This window comes from Siphateles boraxobius, unplaced genomic scaffold, assembly GCF_051911475.1.
Source record: "Siphateles boraxobius isolate OS27281-9 unplaced genomic scaffold, OSU_SipBor_1 35, whole genome shotgun sequence".
In the NCBI taxonomy this organism is placed as follows: Eukaryota; Metazoa; Chordata; class Actinopteri; order Cypriniformes; family Leuciscidae; genus Siphateles; species Siphateles boraxobius.
Genome location: NW_027508975.1, coordinates 10,040,011 through 10,059,904, shown reverse-complemented (window position 1 = coordinate 10,059,904; position 19,894 = coordinate 10,040,011). Strand labels below are relative to the sequence as shown.

General features: G+C 37.3%; 1 protein-coding gene across 1 annotated transcript; it reads left to right on the top strand.

The window, feature by feature from the left end:
* The first annotated feature begins 223 nt into the window (after positions 1-223).
* On the top strand, positions 224-19,452 carry mfsd2ab (MFSD2 lysolipid transporter A, lysophospholipid b). The gene is made up of 14 exons (XM_077196350.1): positions 224-729; positions 2,734-2,859; positions 4,339-4,463; positions 11,018-11,141; positions 11,240-11,318; positions 11,397-11,566; positions 11,661-11,751; positions 12,873-12,991; positions 13,156-13,239; positions 16,477-16,560; positions 16,666-16,778; positions 16,872-17,015; positions 17,331-17,507; positions 17,693-19,452. The coding sequence occupies exons 1-14, from the start codon at positions 643-645 to the stop codon at positions 17,742-17,744; spliced, it is 1,575 nt and encodes a 524-aa protein (XP_077052465.1). The 5' UTR covers positions 224-642; the 3' UTR covers positions 17,745-19,452.
* The last annotated feature ends 442 nt before the right edge of the window (positions 19,453-19,894 follow it).

Below are 19,894 nucleotides of genomic sequence, written 5' to 3'. Positions count from 1 at the left end.
TTCTTCACACTAAGAAAATTTTTTTTATTTTAAGAACTGTTGACTGAAAGGTTCACACAACCTACAGTATTTCTTCTATCGTTGCAATGAAAAAGAAGAAGAACAGCTTTTAGAACCTTTATTTTTAAGAGCCCCAATGACAGTTATGTCTGTGAATGCATTGCTAAATGGAAACCAAGCACAACCTTTGATGACTGAAGTTTTCCTCATGCCAAAAAAGTGTACAAATATCAAGTAGCAAACTGTTGGCTCATACATTATGATGAACAGTACTATGTCCAACATGCATGTTTCATAAATCTTTTCTCAACAATTGAGCTTGTGGTCATACGTCAGCATGTTGACGTCACGTTCCTGCCCCCTAACATAGGGTGAAAAATCATCCGAGGCGGAAGAAGGAGGGGTTTGTGCTAGATGAATGACTGTTTGAAGGAGGAGTATCGACTCAATTACTACTACACCCGGCTGGTACAAGGATCGGTAGAAACAGGTTGATCCCAAACAAAACGGCTTACGCGAACAGGATCAGTGTTTAATGTTGTTTTTTTTAAAGCCGGCATATTTTCGATTTCTTCTTTAGTCAGTATCATTCAGTAACAGGGTTCTCGTAGGAGATTTTAAACGTAAATTTCCAAGAACGAGATGGCAAGAGGAGAGGGCGCAGAGCAGTACTCCAATGCGAGTCTGCTTCAAAAACCCAGCCCAGATGAAATCAAATTGGCAGCAAAGGTAAGAAACTGAGAATAAATCATGCCTTCATTCAGTTATAAGTTTATTAGCAGTCCACATATTTACCATGATTTCCTGGTTGAACAGCCACGTAGTATTTCAGCTCGTGCTGATAGTAACGTTACGTGTCATTTTGTCAGGATAAATGAGCGCGCACGCCCCGCTCGCGAACAGTTGAAAATATAGGGTTTAGACCGATTCCACATTATTTATATTGCTGTTTGTTGTTTATGCCATCAGAGTGGTAATTTTATTACATTTTATTGCTCGTTTAGTAGATAGGTGTCAGAGTTTGAATGGGAGTCGCTGTTTGAATGCTGTGACTGAAAATAGCTTAAAATGTGCTTCAGTTAGCTAACGTCACTGAATTGAACGGAAGTATTTTAAATCAAATTAGGGAAAGCGTATTTTTTTAAAAACATGTTTGTGTTCATTTCCCATAAACCCAATATTTCAATTGTCAATATAATATTTCAATATAATTGTTAAATATAGTGAAACTAAACTAATTAAGAGGAAATATTACAAATTAGTTTCACCTGGCTTCATGCCCAAATTATTTTGGGGTTTGCATTGATTTTCAATAATTCAATTGTGTGTCCGCAATTATCTTTATTTAAAATTAAAATATAGCAATTAGTCTACCAATCAACAAGATGAAGGCTAAATATTGGGTGTCTCGCATGGATCCAAGTCTAGATTACATATGCCACATCATCAGAATGAATAATCATAGTCATTTGATTTATTTGGTTGATTGTATGTGATATGACTTTATTGCTGTAAAACGTGGTTTGCTTTTATTGCTGAATGCTGATGTAGGCTAGATAAGCTGTTAGTCATATACTAGTTGCTGCATTCCAAAAGCAGCTCTTAGATGATCTCTCTGTCCCATTTTGTGTAAATATTAAAACGCCATGATGAAAATTGAGAGTGGCTGGTGTCTTAATAGCTTATCCTGATCATTGCAAAGATAAAAGTGAAACAGAGGATGGCATCACAGAGAAATGATTGGTATCTTGAGGAAATTTCCTGTTCCAACTGCAAAGTTTCTGTTTAGTTTCATTACAAGACCATTGAGTGTGTTTCTATACTTCCTTGACCTTTGTTTAGCAACTTTATTTACCCCAAAACTGTCTCGGCATCACAAACGAAGCAACATGCAGTCCAGAATTAATGAAAGCCCCAGTCACATAACAAGCCAACAAATCCTCAATTAACAGTGAAGTAACACAAATAGTGAAAACAAATAATTGTTCTCTGTTTCTACTATGTTAGCTCTGTTGCACTGTCAGTCAGTTGGGCCTTCCAACCACAAGACTGTAATACAGTGTCTTCATTTACGCTGGAGTGTTAAGATTGTCCTAGTGTACTTTAACATGAGTTAAAGGCTTTATGGGAACACCTTGTGGCATGTGAAGTAAAGTCAAAGATGCTGACTTATCATCAGCACATGTGACAGACACTCAGCTGTTAGTAATAACTAATGTATTTAAGTCACCAAACTGACTGAAAATCACACCCTCACATTTCTTGATAAATGGGGTCAAATTTGAACTAAATGACTGTCTCTGAGTCTCTTGAAAATGGTTTATCTGCCGTGAGTTGATGTGCTGATGTTAATCACAGAACGCCTCCCATGTTATCTGATTGTGTTCAGTGGTATTTCTTGCATGAGGGCTCATATCTTGACCCAAATATTAGAAGCTGTATGGCGAATGAGGTTATGTTTGGATTATGACCAAACAGCAAGTCAAGCAGAAATGCATAGTATTAGCATAATTGAAACCGGCGCTTGTCTCCGAGTGGAAACCCTAGCCATTCTACAACTTAAGCCAATTACAAGCGTGTCTGGCCATAGTGAGTCTATTTACACCACAATTAGGTCAGTTTAAATCCCAATTGATAGACAGTGAACTCATTATGAACCTCATGAATTCATAATCCCTGTATTTTGAATTATTTGGATGTTTTCATCTTGTTGTTTCTTCTTTGTAAAAATAGCATGAATCAAAAGGCCAGTTGTCAGTGTGCAACAAGTTGTGTTATGCCGTTGGAGGAGCACCATATCAGATAACCGGATGTGCAATCGGCTTCTTCCTTCAGATCTACCTGCTGGACGTTGCTTTGGTGAGTAGAGCTCTGTGTGATTGCACTTTGTGGTACACTTTTGTGTACTATTACTTTCTTTTTCTTAAAACCATTATTTACATTTGACAAACTATTATCTAATATATAAAATTAATCCAGCTTTGAATATAACTAGTTTTCATCACATCAAATGTTACTTCAAATGATTTTGGCCCATCCCACCTCAGAGGTCTTGATGATTCTCAACTTTATACAACAATTAAATCAATCTAAATCATTTGATATCATTTTTCTGTTAATTTGTTTTGATAAAAATATATACATCCAAAAATTACAATTTACAGGTATATTAAATGTACTAGTTTTAAGCACACTATTTAGCTGGAAGACAAGTAAATAATACAAATGAAATCAATAAATAAATTAGAAATATTTACATGTTATGAATATTGTTGTTCCCTACATTTATAAAAACCAAAACCAATATAAAACAAAAGGGTAATATTATATTTAGTTGACCTCTTTAAACTGGCGATCAACATCTTCTGAAGATGAACGACACTGCTCATTTTTTATTTTTTACAACCAGATTGTATTTTGTTTTCTGCCTTGAATTTGTGGAAAGGGCCTCAATAACAGAAGATCTCGTTGACTTGTAGAATCAGATTGCGATCCTCAGGGGGCAGTGCATTTCATTTCAACCCCAGCTCGCATAGTCCGAGACAATACAGTCACAAAGGAGGAATTGTACTGGAAAATGAATGGTATTTTAAAGGTCTTTCAAGCCATTAGCTTTTGGAGGCTACTGTAGTCTTGGCAGGCTGATTGGCCGGATTAAAGTGTCTGAATAGGATTGTTCTAATAGCCTTCAGTGTTTATCATGTAACTACGGACTACAGTAGACAGGTTCCCAGTTTGAGTTCTGTTAATGTGTTTAATCCCCTAATTAACAGTCATTTCTACAATGCACAATGTCAGCAATGTCAGCAGTTAGTCTGTGCAACATTTCAGATTCCTCCAGCAGTTTTAGAAGTGTGTTTTACTGGAAGTAAAGTTGTTTCAACTGAGTAACTATTTGCTTATCATGTGCCCAATGTGCTCTTTCTGAACTCTGTAAGAAGTTGTGGTTCACATAGCCTTCTAAAGAGCATGTGGATTTATTGTGAGAAGTCACATCTTCAAATGATAGTAGTGCATATCTTTTCTTTATCACCAAAACAGATTTTTATTTTTCAAATAAACTCTTAATAAACTCTTAATATGCAATATTAGAGCTTTGTATTTAAAAAGCTTTAACAAAGCTTTTTAGTATTTTTAAAAAAAAGTAAAAGTTTTTCAAGTGCTGAAGTCTTCATGTTCTTTTTCTTTATTTTATTCTATTAATCTTTCATGTTGATATTTCACCTGTTCGTTTGAGATATCATTTAGTCCTAAATAAGTTTGTGGAAAAATCCAGTGATGTGTTTTTTAGTTAAGGTGATGAGTGATGACATGTTGGTCTTTCTCTTTTCTCGATAGTTGGACCCATCTTATGCTTCTATCATCTTGTTTGTGGGTCGAGCGTGGGATGCTATCACAGACCCTACTGTGGGTTTTCTGGTCAGCCGGAGTCCCTGGACCAGATTTGGACGAATGATGCCCTGGTATGTCTTTTCACCTCAGTTTTGGATTTCTCTAGTGCTTTACTGTCCAGGTCTGTGTGAATTCATTGCTTAAAGGGATAGTTCAACCAAAAATGAAAATTCTGTCAGTATTTACTCACCCTCATGTTGTTCCAACCCCGTAAGACCTTTGTTCATCTTCGGAACACAAATTAAGATATTTTTGATTAAATCTGAGAGCTGGATCACTCCTCCATAGGCTTCTAAGGGATTGACACTTGCCAGCCCCGAAAAGTTATTAAAGACATTGTTAAAATAGTCCAAGTGACTACAGTGGCTCAATCTTATGTTTATCAAGCGACGAGAATACTTTTTGTGCGCAAAACCCCCCCAAAAATAACGACTTTATTTCAACTATTCATTTCCTTCTCTGTGGGCCTCGAGTCAGTTAGCGTAGTGTGATTGCGTAGAGCTACGTCACAGGTAGGCTCACTATTGGCCGACGCTGGTCATGTGTGTGATGCGTGTGACTTACAACAACAAAAGAACTGCGCTATGTCACTGGTGAACTGACTCAAGGCCCACATAGAAGGAAACAAATAGTTGAAATAAAGTCGTTATTTATTTATTTTTTGTGCACAAAAAGTATTGTCGTCGTTTGGTAAACTAAGGATTGAGCCACTGTAGTCACTTGGACTATTTTAACGATGTCTTGAATAACTTTTCGGGGCTGGCAAGATTCAATCCCTTAGAAGCCTATGGAGGAGTGATCAGCTCTCAGATTTAATCTAAAATATCTTACTTCGTGTTCCGAAGATGAACAAAGGTCGTACGTGGTTGGAACAACATGAGGGTGAGTAAATACTGACAGAATTTTCATTTTTGGGTGAACTATCCCTTTAATTTGACGCATTGAAAATTGACTTGTTTAAGGAGCATGTTGCCTGTAGTAACTTTCTGCCCTTCTTAGAAAAAACAATTCTACCTTCCACAAACTCGGTAGCCTCCTTTGTGGCCTTTAAAATATGTCCCAAGTAAATCTCTCTGCTCTGTCACTTGCTTTGTCTTCTGACCCATTTCTCAGTCATTGTGAAATATCAGGAGTTGTAGTCTTTAACTGAGAGAGCCAAGTGTGTCTGGTGATGTTTCTAAGTGAGAGGATGCTTGTGGGATAAGGAAAGCCCCCTGAGCTTTCATTGGGGGTTTAGGGGCGTGATGGGTGGGGGGCTGGATACATCACAGTAGCTTTGCCTTTGGCCATTTTGCATTTTCAGCCAGCCAATCTGATTTGATTCTACATCACACGACTAAACCAGTTTATCAGTGTCCTGACTAGAAACACTTGATATTCAACAACAAGAAATTATGTAAATGCTTTTCTTTCTTAACTAGTGTTACATAATTTTATTATATATTGAGGCAAATGTGCTTAAGAAACCAATATTTGTTCTCAAACTACCTACTGTGTGACAGCATAATAAAATTTAACCCAATCCTGTTACCCATTTTAGTGTGGTTAGGTGTGTACATTTGTTCATTTTGGTATGTTGGTAATTTTAGTTGCAAAAGTAGCAAACCTTAAAGAAAATGAATAGCAAGTTGTACATCCTGAGATCGCTATCAACATAAACAAGCGAATGATGCTTAACCTTGCGCCCACATAAGCATTATCTGTAATGACATTGATGCTGATGGAGGTGTCTGCTTTAGAGAAAGCTTGTGTGGTAATCTCTACACATTGAAGGTTTTCGGGGTTTGTGAAGTCTTGTTGGGTTTACACAGAGGAAAATGGGTTTTCAGCAACCATTAATCAAAATATCAATTTAAAGCCCTCAAACACCATTTTCCCTCTTCCCAAGGTGTTCCCAACCTCGAAAAAATGGAATTAAGTCTAACATTTAAAAACACCTCACAGGATTTCACTTTCTGTCGGTGTTGCGGTTGTTATGTTCTCAAAAGTAGGAGGTCACTCACTATATGAATAATTGGAAAACCACTTGGAGGAGGTGCTGGGAACAGGGGGTTGAGCTGAGGAATGTGCGTCTCTATTAACTGGACACGGGGCATTTGAAGGAATCTAGTAGGAAGCTGGTGAGAAAGTTCTGCACTAATGAGCTCAGTTCAGTGACATTGTATCGGAGCAAGATGGTTGTATCCTCTCAGGGTGGTATCATTAGAAGACCCCTAGTGACGCACAGATCTGTGCTGTGATGTCACTTGGGAGTGAATGGAACACATTTGTTTTTGTATAGTTATCGCTACATAGGGGAGAAAGTCCCTTCTCTCTCATGGAGAATCATGCCTCAAGCCTGTTTAATTGAATTTCCTCAATGCTTCATCACATGCATTATTAATAGTCACAAACATGTGAGTTAAGCTATCATAATCCTGAAAGGGATTTCAGTACAAGGGTTAGTCACATTTTCAACTGTAAATGACATGAGCTGAAATACTGAGTAACTGTTAAAAAAAAAAATCAATATTTGAAGACTTGAAAGTCTCTGATAAATTGCAGATGATTATCAGAGCACATGAACCTAAAAACATCTCTTATCTTCCTTAATCTATGGGACATTTTCTGTCTGTAAGCGACTCATGTCTTTGTATTATCAAGTGTGATTTAGCAAATGGCATGATTAAAGAGACATTTGTTTCGTTTTGTGGGCTCAGACGGAAGACATTCCCTTTTTCTGCTGCATGCCTTGGGGGCTGGGAGGTATATTCAGATTGCGGCAACTCTTGAGTGATCCAACCCACAACACACCACCTCTGTCGTCCAATCAGAATGAAGGCAGGCAGGCAGACCGCCGCCTCAAAGTTAAAGGGCTGGATACCAAGCACTGGGGTTATTTTAGTTCAAATGCCAGCCTTCCTGGTACAGTGAGATTTGTTACTATTTTGAAATTTTAACTAGCTGCACATTTTTGCTACATGTTTGCACTTGAACATTTGGTCTTTTTCTTGCTTTCTGATTAAATATTTCAATGGAAAATACAGATTTATACAAATAAAAAGAGAAATAAGAGAGATAAAAAATAAATGCAGTATATTTTCATAACAAATGTTTTAATAGATTGAATAATATACTGTAGTATTATAGTAGGATAAAATATAGTTGATATAAGTGAAAATGGCTTTCAGTCATTTCTGATGGCAAAGGTTTTGAGTTTTGTTGTTTTTAGTTCCCAAGATATTACGGTAAATGCCCTCTTATAACCTTCCGTCCAAAAAACTGTTTAATTAGGTTTAGTTATCTGAACGTGCTTCTCCCGAACTTTAATAAAACATCAATAAATATTTGTCTATACCAGCCTCCAGGTAGGACTGACCTTTTTGGCCTATTAGGGTGGTATAGACATATTTAATGATGTTTTATTAACAAAGTTCAGGAGGAGCACGTTCAGAATTAAACCTAATTAAACACCTGTGGAGCACATTCAGATAATCAACAAGTTGAGGTGTGTGTATATATATATATATATATATATATATATATATATATATATATATATATATATATATATATATATATATATATATATATATATATATATATATATATATATATATACAGTGTATATATATATATGTGTGTGTAGAGCACACCTCCGTTCGTTGACAGTTTAACAGCATTTGTTTAGGGCAGGGCAAGTCTGTCTGTCTTATAATTACTTTATCATTTAACAATATTTTGTTTTTAAGTGAGGCTAAAACTCCTGCACATGTATGATGACAATATTATCATTGGAAACATTTGAGACACTAAACTTATTTGTGTTAAATCATCATTCTGAACATATTTGTGCATTAAATGAAGTAGCATGACTCAAGTATCAAAGAAACTTAACCCAAACATTTTCTGGTGCTGAACGTGGGGTAAAAATCTGCAGAATGGCTTTAAACATGGGTAGTACTGCAGCCTATTAGTAACTGAAAGCATTATGGAATTAGCCTTAATATTTAATAAACAAACAGAAAGGTGGTGAAAAGGGGAGGTGGAGTATAAAAACTGAATACAAACATTCACATTTTGCATAATTCTGAGGTTCAGCTTTTTCCATAAGCCAGGCTATGTCAGATAATGTCAGGCTTTATTACTCAGCATGTTGAGTCACTCTACCAGGAAAGCAAAGTGTGGCACCACAAAGTTCTATGATGCTTAAAGCTATTTCCTTGGTGGAAATACAGTGTTGGTTCTAATCTGTCATTTATGTACAAGCATCCTGTTATGGCGCTTTTCCACTGCATGGTACGGCACGGTTCGGTACGGCACTTTTCCACTACTTGGTACGGTACGGCTCACTTGTGGCGCTTTTCCACTGCATGGTACGGCTCGCTTCGGTTCGGTTTAAATGGTACCACCTCTGTTGAGGTTCCAAGCGTACCGTACCGATACTAAAATGTGACGTGAAAACACTGCAGATCACTGATTGGTCGGACAGACAGAATCGTCACTACCAGCTTCATTGTATTTGCGAGACATCAAACCCGCTACATTTAAATAGCCAGTAACAGCCACCGTTGTAGCACCTGTTTTAAAACTACTTGCTTGAAGAAAAAAAACATCCAAAAAAGAAATGGCTGAATCGTGGTCAGTGGACGAAGTGCAGACGTTCCTCTTGTTAATTGCCGAGGAGCGGACGAACTATAATGATCAGTCATGATCCCACCCACTTTGAAGCGGTACTAACTGCAGTGGAAAAGCAACCGAGCTAAAGCGAACCGAGCCGTGCCGAGTCATACCACGCAGTGGAAAAGCGAAGCGAGCCGAACCATACTGAGCCGTACCATGCAGTGGAAAAGCGAAGCGAGCCGAACAGTACCGAGCCGTACCATGCAGTGGAAAAGCGCCATCATGGCAAATACAATGACGCTGGTAGTGACGATTCGCTCTGTCTGACCAATCAGTGATCTGCAGTGTTTTCACGTCACATTTTAGTATCGGTACGGTATGCTTGGAACCTCTACAGAGGTGGTACCATTTAAAGCGAACCGAAGCAAGCTGTACCGTACCATGCAGTGGAAAAGCGTCACAAGTGAGCAGAACCGAGCCGTACCGTACCATGCAGTGGAAAAGCGCCGAACCGTGCCATACCGTACCATGCAGTGGAAAAGCGCCACAAGTGAGCCGTACCGAACCGTGCCGTACCGTACTATGCAGTGGAAAAGCGCCAAAAGACGAGACGTTATGCAATCAATTCTTTCATCTCAATGTGTTCGGCAGCGGGTGACAACATCATAGCTTTGAAGGCTGATTTATACTTCTGCGTCGGACCTACGCCGGAGCCCCTACGCTATACACTACAGGGCTTGACATTAACTTTTTGAGGCACTTGTCCTTCGGACAAGTAAATTTATGTTTCACTTGTCCATGCACAAAAGTCACTTGTCCGGGTAAAGATTTATAATTTTATCTAGGGCTGCACGATTTGGGGAAAATGTCATATTCCTATTATTGAGATCAATATTGCGGTTGTGATATGCGATTTCGATATAATAAACAAATGGTTTCATTAGTCAACTTGTTTGGTTCTAAACCAAATGCACACACAGATTAGTGATAATTCTGAAATTAGCAATAACAACTAAATGATTGATAACACCTATAATGATCAATAAGCCATTGATGTTTGGATAAAAATGAACTGTCTAACAGGTAGGACATATACAGAAATTGAATAAAGTTATCAAACAGTCTGCGCAGCATAAATTATAAATTATATATAGACTACTCCTTATTAAAGCTACACAAGTTCTTTAGTCAAGAGCAGTGAGTAATTTTCTCTGTTCCCTTTGTTCTTTCATTAACTTTACTGACAGAACACTTTATTGGTAGCTGGCCCTTTAAGAGCAGCCGCTGTGGACAGAGACGCGGATCTCACACGCGCCTCATTCTCTCACGAGTCACAACTCTTTATGTCCATCATAAGACTGCTCTTGTGTTATGAAGATACTCGACAAATGACATTTTGGCTTAATTGTGTGTGTTGATGTTCGTTCAAGCGCGAAAGAGAACTGTATTCTGGCGCGCGGTCTGTGCATGCGCATCATACTGGTGCGCGTCTTTCTGCGAGTCACATTCAGGACATTCACAGGCCATTCACATTCAGGACATGTCTTCGTTTCAAATCTGTAAAATTAAATCTGTAAAATAGACGTAACGAGTGGCACATAACGTGAAGTAACATGGCATTTTATTTTGTTTGAAATTTAACTTGTCCGGTCGGACAACTAATTTTCTCTTCTACTTGTCCTACAAAAAATCCACTTGTCCCGGACAAGCGGACAAGCCTTAATGTCGAGCCCTGCACTACGCGTTGGTTTTCATTTATACTTCTACTTCTATACTTTATACGTAGCTACGGCGTGAGTTCGACGCAGAAGTATAAATTGGGCTTTTAGTTTAGACAGGAAAGAGAGAACTGGAATAACACGTTTGGTGTCATTTGCTAGCATTTTTATTGTCTTGTGGAACCAGAATACCAACCCAGTAGTTTTATTTCGTTTAAAGTGAAAGTTTTAAATCTAAAGTTTTTAGTTTTATTTCAAGTGTTTTTTGTACCTTTTTACCAATGTCATATATCTTTTCCATACAGGATCATTCTGTCTACCCCATTTGCTGTGCTGTGCTATTTCCTCATCTGGTACGTGCCGCCTGTTGACCAAGGCAAGATTGCCTGGTACCTGATCTTCTACTGCCTCTTCCAAACATTACAGACAGTGAGTAACCATTTTATACCGACCATAATTTGTAGCCTGTATGATTTTACCTAAATTTTCTTTGACCCTTTGGCATCTTCTGTTTCCCAAAAAAACAGTGCTTCCATGTACCATACTCTGCTCTTACCATGTTTATCAGCACTGAACAGAAAGAGAGGGATTCGGCCACAGCCTACCGTGAGTTTTAAAGCATCTACAGCTAGCTATATCCTCTGGTTCCCATTTGCACGACTAACCGCTTATCCGTTATCTCAGGAATGACTGTTGAGGTTTTGGGCACGCTCATTGGCACTGCTGTTCAAGGTCAGATTGTGGGAATGGCTAACGCTCCCTGTATCAGCTCTAGAGAGGTCCTGAACTCCACAGATCTACAGGGGTCTACCGATGTCAACATCACTGAGCCTCATGTTTCACTTGAGAATCTGGTAAGGAAGGACTTTTTTTTTTTTTTTTTTGAGTTTGACTATTAAATTCTTGTTACATTGGTATTAAATGCCTGGTCTCTTATGGTTCCCGCAGAGAAATGCTTACATGATCGCGTCTGGTGTCATCTGCATAATTTATGTTCTCTGTGCCGTGGTCTTGTTCCTTGGTGTAAAAGAACGAAAAGGTAAGTGCTTGTACTATTGCAAATATGCCACAATTTCACAAATAATTTTTTCCTGCTTTTGATGTAATTAAACTTACACAGTCAGTAAGATTTTTAAAAATGTTTTTGAAAGAAGTCTCTTATGACAAGGCTGCATTTATTTGCAAAATACATTGTAAAAAAACAATATTACTGTTTTAATTTAAAAGAATGGTTTTCTATTGAAAATATTAAAAAATGTATGTATTCCTGTGATAGCAAAGCTGAATTTTCAGCATCATTACTCCAGTCTTCAGTATCACATGATCCTTCAGAAATCATTCTATGCTGATTTGCTGCTAGATAAACATTTCTTATTATCAATGTTGAAAGCTATGAGGTCTTTTAATATGCTTGCAAAAAAGTTGACAACCACATTTAAAATTTATGCAAATTTAAATGCAGGAAATCGACCAAACGTCAAATCAGCTGACATCATGGCTTTGATGTAAACAAATTTTTTCTTAAGGGGAACTATCACTTCAATATCTTTGACCCAAACTGACCCAACTTGTGTCTACACTGTGCTCATCAAGCAGTCTTTTGCAGTTGATTGCAGATGTTCCTTTCTACACTGATCGGGTTACTTTGAGTCAGTAGTTGTCCCACAAGCAGAGCTCAGCTGGTCCCAGGGAAATGCCAGTGAATAAGCTTAGCAGGGGGTTTAGGTTTCACAGCACAGAGAGGTGTCTAAATGTGGCGCATGTTAAAAGAAGGTCATTATTGGTGTTCTCCAGAGTAGTTTATTTTGAACCAAAATTTGATCCTTTAGCAGGCCTACATGAGATGTTGTGGGGAAAGATAAGCACAGTTCTGACTTATCATGCGTCAAACTCATGGAACATGGATCAAGCGATTAAACAACATTCTTATCCTGGGCGGCTTATTTTGGCAGCTAACCGACATGAACAAATTGTGCGCAATGTGCACCTCTTAATAGGCTAAAACCTGAAATTGTGGGAAAAGTTAGTTTACTATTGTAAACTCTAGTTTCCCCAGTGCTCTGGTGTTTATTGTATTTGTTGTAGCACCATTAATTGCCATTTGTTTGATTTGGTGCCACTTTCCATCATCTCACCTGGCCTCTCTCTTCTTTTTAACAGAGACCTGCAGGGTTAGAACTGAGCCCATGTCATTTTTCCAGGGCATTCGTATGGTCATGGGTCACGGTCCATATGCCAAGCTGGTCATGGGCTTCCTCTTCACCTCTCTGGCCTTTATGGTGAGTCCTTGTGCAAATGATTCCGGTTGAGCCGTGGTCACCAGCAGCCATTTTGGTTGTTTAAACGGTGACCGCCATAGATGAGCACTGTTAGCTTTGGCAAACTCTTTATTTGTAATGTGTCTTACTATGCAGCTTATTGTGTCGATAAATATTTCTTGCAGTTTCTAGAGGGAAACTTTGCACTATTCTGTAGCTACACCCTGGGCTTTAGGAACGACTTCCAAAACATCTTGCTCGTCATTATGGTAAGCATTTATAAAGGGCTCAGTCTTTTAAATGTGTTTTGAATGTGCTTTTTGAATGCATTTGTTTGACTGACAAGTGTACAAAAGGAAATAACTTAAAATGGGTCTATTTTGGGTCCAGTTTGCTATTTGCGTTAAACAATCTATTTGGGCTGTTTTTTGGAATGGACTAGTATTTCCAGTATTGCCCCTTAACCAACTTACAGCTTGCTGTTTTACCCTTGAAATTCCTCTATCGCAGAAAAATGTTCACAGTTGAGAGTATTGGATAGAAACCAGATTATTGTTTGAGGAAGAAAAAGGTGTTCATCTAGTTATGGAGAACAAGAAAGGTGTTCATCTAGTTATGGAGAACAAGAATGTCTTGTTCTTACACTTTTGTCCTTAATCTTAAATTAATCTGGGTTTTGAACACTCAATTTCGATAAGAGAGAATTATTGTAGTCCTGTCAACTTTTTTTGTTCCCCCCTGACTAGAATAATCCTCTCTCAGGGTCTCTGAACCGAACTATGACTGAGCATGCATGAATAGTACGTTTTCAGGCATTGTCCTTCAACTAAAAACAGAGTTGGAATGTTGTCTTGTGTGTCATGAGGAAGCGTTCTTGTTGATGGGAACCTGTATGAACACGGAGATCTACTTTTTCCAGATATAAAATCCTAGCTAAAGCTTTGTTTATGCGCATTAACCCTCTTGCAGTGCAGTATGTTAACTGTACTTGTAAATGGATAAACGTATGTAAGTCAACATACATTTTTTGTTAATTAGTTCAAACAGTAGAGCATGGCACTAACAACGCCAAGGTCATGGGTTTGATTCCCAGGGAATTAATTGAAAAAATATATAGTTTTAATGCAAAGTTGGTCACTGTGGATTAGTGTCTACCAAATTCATGAATGTAAATGTAAATTGCGAAGAATGAAATTCTGTTAAACAGTTTGACAATTTTTATTATTACTTAGAAGAAAAAAAAAACTGATGCAGATTTGTAAAAATATTATAAATTGTGGTTGAGCATAAGACCGATGGACTGATATATTTGGCATTTAAAAAAAAATAAATTATTAGGCATCGTCTAAATCGTTTTTCCATATTTTTTATTTACATTTTTATTCTAATTTACAGTGTTCCTACGCAGTTTGGAAAAGTATGGAATTAGATTGAAGTAATTTCCAGGTTTGGAAAAGTATGGAAAAAAGAAAGCAGAGTATGGAAAAATATTTGCATTTCCTGACTATTGCCCCTATTTAGTTTTCTATAATAGAAAATCTAATGAATTTAAAATAATTTAATGAAAATAAATGTATCATGCAAGAGGTGTGTTTTCATGGCAGCTGTTTAGTGATTCTTTAGGGATTGTCAAACACAACTGAGTGATTGTGGCAGGTTATAAGCGTATTGAGTTTTTTCTCATGGTATTCTTACTTAGCACCGTAATGCAGATCCTCTAAAAGGACCTTTGCAAAAATAAAAAAATATTTTTAGTATTTTATGCGACAGAGTAATCCCCGACCACCCGTTTCTCGAGGGCACGAAAAAGTTTCTTGTGTGCATGCAAAAGTCTGTATATACAGGTCCTTCTCAAAAAATTTGCATATTGTGATAAAGTTCATTATTTTCCATAATGTAATGATAAAAATAAAACTTTCATATATTTTAGATTCATTGCGCACCAACTGAAATATTTCAGGTCTTTTATTGTTTTAATACTGATGATTTTGGCATACAGCTCAAGAAAATCTCAAAAAATTAGCATATCATGAAAAGGGTCAACATTATATATAACCTTATATAATAAAAAAAAGAGAGGCTATAATATACATTGCACATACATCACCACATTTTTCAATGATTGTCAAACGCAGGTCCGATGATTCGTTTAAACCCGTCCTTGTCGCGAGCCTACTCTGATCTGATTGGCCAGACGGACCAGTCTAATGTGATTGGTCTACCACTTACAGTCCTTGTCAAAAGCTAAACGCCCATATTATGCCCTATAGCGATTGTACACACTGTAAATACAGTAACTATATTGTCGATTTTACCATATCAATCCAAACTCAAGTCCGATGATGAAACATTGAAAGAGCTAGTTTTTCAACCCAAACCTCCATCGCAAACACAACTTGAGCAGGACGATTCTCTGTGATGCGTAGAACACCCATTAGAAAATATAATCATCAATAAATAATCATACTTGCTAATAAATTGGGTACTGTCCCATCTCTAATGGATAAGCGTTTTGTAAACCTCATTTATACTTCATGGAGATTTGAGAAGCATTCGTCAAAAGGTTGTGCTGCTGTTGTATCGCTGTGGTAATTTTAACCAGACTCTTCACATTCTCATCCTTTGCAAGTGTTTACAAAGAGAATTTGCTTTTGCAGAGCAGAAAACAGCGTCTTCTCGACATGTACAACAAGAACCAGATATAGTGTCAAGTTGTTCGCCGACGGAAAACGTAGAACATAGGTGGGCATTAGGCAAATTTGTTACCCAATGACGTGTAGCCGTCACGGAAGTGGGATTCGAATTCCTGATGACTCGTTTAGGCTGTTCAGAGTCTTCTTTCTTTTGAGAAAAAATTACTTTATTTATCGCGTGCTCTTTCGTCTTCATAACTTTGCAGATAGCTGCATTACACATTGCATGAAAGGGAATATTCGAATAAGCATAATGGGGCACTTTGAATATGGTCTGAAAATCAACAGAGAGGTTTGGAAATTTGAGTCTGGAAAAGTATTTAATTTTGAAATGGAAAATGTGTAGGAACTCTGAATTTAGGAAAATATACATTAGATGACAAATGTTTGTCCACCAAATCAACATGTGATTTGACCAACATGCAGAAAAAAAAAAAAAAACATGGATCGGGATTCTGACCCCTGCAGAATCTGATTAAGTCTCTTAAAATATCACATAGTCTGACCTTTTATAACAAAATGGTTTAAGCTCTAAAGTTTTATGTTTAATGCATTTATGATTTTTTTTTATTATTATTTCATGGTTTTGTCATATATACTTTTTACCTTGAAAAATATATGTAACACAAAAATCAAGGTGTGTACACTTGCATGTATTGCTGTATTAAAAGTCTGTTGGAAATGGTATAAAAGTTTATCAAAACCAAAGCAACTTGAATAGAACTTGAAACGTGTTTTAAACAAAATGTTCCCTCCTTTATTAATCCAGCACACTCATTGAGCCAATTTCTATTTTAATTTCCTCCATTTTAGCTCTCCGCCACACTTGCTATCCCATTTTGGCAATGGTTCCTCACGAAATTTGGCAAGAAGACTGCCGTGTATATTGGGACTACAGTAAGTATTGCCAGTGGCACAGAAACCTTAACTGACCTACATCGTCTTGTCATCTAACGAAAACTTTTTGATTCCCTTTACTGACTGTTTATATTCTCTTTACAGTCTGTAGTGCCTTTCCTGGTCTCTGTAGTCTTGGTTCCAAGCAGTCTTTATGTGACATACGTTGTGTCTTTTGCGGCTGGAGTCAGTGTAGCAGCGGCCTTCCTTCTGCCCTGGTGAGTCCCTGATGATTATAAAATGCACAAAAAATATGCGTACGCTTCCAAATTTGATGCACAGTATTCACGCATGTTTTCCTATGTGCTCAGGTCAATGCTTCCCGACGTCGTGGATGATTTTAAAGTCCAAAATCCTGAATCTCAGGGCCATGAAGCCATCTTCTACTCCTTCTATGTGTTCTTTACCAAGTTTGCATCTGGAGTCTCATTGGGGGTCTCAACTCTTAGTCTTGAGTGAGTTTCCACAAACACGTACACAAAATCCTTTTTGAAGCTATCAAGGCTGTTAAAGTTGGATTAGAGACTCCATGATCGAATAAGCCTGTTTTTTTTAAATTTACTTTTAATGTATGAGAATAAGTCTGGCCTCCTGACTTTCAGATATAATGCGATTAGTTCATCTCTCTTTAAATCGGTCTTTTGGCTCTGGAGGCCGTGACCATGTAGGATAGTGTTTCATGTGAGATTCAGTGCTCCGTCATGAGGTTGGATTTATCTGAATGAACCTTAATAGCATGCTAATCTCTCATTTCTTGCTCTTTGAAACAGTTTTGCCGGCTATGTGACGAGAGGTTGCACGCAACCCGCTGAGGTCGATTTAACCTTGAAGATCCTGGTGTCTGCCGCTCCGATAGTCTTGATCATTATCGGGCTGCTAATATTCATCTCCTATCCCATCGACGAGGAAAAGAGACAAGGCAACCGCAAACTTCTTAATGAACAAAGGTAAAACCACCTATTGAATCTATCACATGTCTCACATGGCTAAGCCAGCTCAACATTCTTGAAATATTTAAATTTACATGGTACTTTAAAGCTGATTAAATGTTTTCTTGTGCTTACTTTTTACAATATTTTTGGCTATGACCCATTGATTTTGCCTAACTTTCTCCTGTGTGACTCTTTTTCAGAGAAAATGAGATCGACTCAGAAGCAGACTCCACTGAGCTCAATGTAGTTTAATAGCACTAGAACACTTGACGGGACATTGTGCCATTTGCTTCGGACCAACAGAGCCAAAACAAACGGAGCGGATGCTTTGAACCAATCAGGCTACCTTATGGCTGAGAACTTTCACCCATATCACCCCTACACAACAGCGGATCAACTTGAAACGTAGCCTTTGCCAGCTCAAGTTCAAAGTGCCTTGCCATTTCCAGTCGCAAGTGCTAATGGACGCTAGAAATGTTTCTCTGACTTGAATAAATCCGAAGGGCGGGCTTCTGTGTGTATTTGTGCTGCTCTCTGGCATAGGATCTCAAAGCAAACAGCCAGCTTTTGATAAGCACACATCTGTACTGCACAAAAAAAAGAAAAATCTCAGGTGGCACACGCCGTAAGAAACTTGAAACATTTAGAAAGGTTTTTAAGGTGCTAAAACCAAAAATGCATTTCAATCATGATTGAAAGGTACATTTTGGAAGGAATATCTGTGAAACTGTACACTACGTAAGTAATATTTGTATGTAATTTAATATTTATAAATACTTTTGTGCATCTAACTGAATTTACAAACGTGAAACCATGAGGTTTGATTACATCAAACTTTAGAATTGTGCACAAAGGGTTATGGTTTTATTTCTTGTATTACTTTTCTGTGCGTACACCTTCTATGTTCCTTTTTATCTGTTTCTGCTCTTGTGGGGCGTACAGAGCTTTTTTAGAGGGATGCGCTGAGGGATAAACATACAAATTTGGTCCCTCAACGCTTCAGATCAGAAGATCTTCTTCGATTCAGTTCTGGATGGATCAGCTAAAGTGTGAATGGAAAAAGTACAGATGACAACTCAGCCAATTAACTAGCAGGATGCCATCAGAGTGAGTGGGGTTAAAATGCCTCGTCTGAGGTGAACAATATTAATAAGTATTTATTACTTTTTTTTTAAATCAGATGTTGATTTGATTACGTATGTTTCTCCCCTCTTTCTTAATTTATCTTGTTTAAGGGTCTCAGTCAGTAAAATAAGGGCAATTAGAATTGTTGTCACTGCTGAATTATGACTTTAATTCCTATGGAAAAGCCAATCAAAGTGTTTATAGGTGACACTGCTGTTTGGTTAGTTGTTAAATTAATCTGATTTCTGCCTGATCTGTTCGTTTAGTCAGTGTCCTTATGTTTTTCTGTATATTAGTTATCAAAAGTGCTTTTATTATTGTATAGTAATAATAAATGTCAGTTATCTGCCTGTAACTTTGGTGTCAAAGATTTCAATGCCAAGTGTTTTCATACCATGTGATGTTATATATGTACATAGACCATCTGAAAATAATATTATGTACTTTTCATTTTCTATCTGGGGAAAATGGACTTACTTGTATATAACATTTGTGTCAAGTGCCGTATGTTATACATATGTACATATGATGATGCATATTGAAATATCATCAGTGCATTTTTGGATGTTAATACCGTTGTCTTACACCTGTCAGAGTATTGTATTGATGCATCTGTGACATTTCTTTATGGTTTTCATTAACACCAGTTTGTGGTGATACGTTGATATTTCCATATTCTGATATCAAAAATGACAGATATTGTATATAATAAATGTGCTGTTTTTTGTACATAGATTTCTTTCTTTGTTTTGAGGGAATTGTTATATTTGTACATGTGTGTAGTTATTTAAAAAATGTTACAAAAATGTCTGTTAATAAATACTACCACAATTAATTTTCAAGGATCATTTCCTTTTTTCTTCAGGGTTACTCTTACGAAAATTAACCTAGGTTTTTACTACAAAACAAGACCATTAATCAATCCGCCAAAAACACGGTTATATTACACTTTTACTATAATAACTGACTCCATGGTTAGTTTTCACCTAATCTCTTTTCATAATAAAGTATGAAAATGTATAGAGAGAAGGAGATTGCACATTGTGGCATGTTTCTGTAATTTTTATCTGTGACAATGACAATTTTATTCATTCATTTATTTGACAAATCGTACGAAACCGTGAAATCGTCAACCTCTAAATCGCAAAAAAGATTTGTAAGCTCACCTCAGTGTCATTATTTCGTCATAAATTGTCAATTTTGTTTCTGAAAGAGCTAATTGCCTGCGGTATCTAATATTTTGTAAAGTAAAGGTCAGTAGCCTAATCCTAAAATTA

Excerpts from the sequence above, each read along its gene's own strand:
- mfsd2ab (XM_077196350.1), top strand. The coding sequence starts at position 643 with ATGGCAAGAGGAGAGGGCGCAGAGCAGTACTCCAATGCGAGTCTGCTT. Across the intron at positions 730-2,733 it reads AAATCAAATTGGCAGCAAAG|CATGAATCAAAAGGCCAGTT; the intron begins GTAAGAAACTGA and ends TTGTAAAAATAG. Across the intron at positions 11,319-11,396 it reads GGATTCGGCCACAGCCTACC|GAATGACTGTTGAGGTTTTG; the intron begins GTGAGTTTTAAA and ends CCGTTATCTCAG.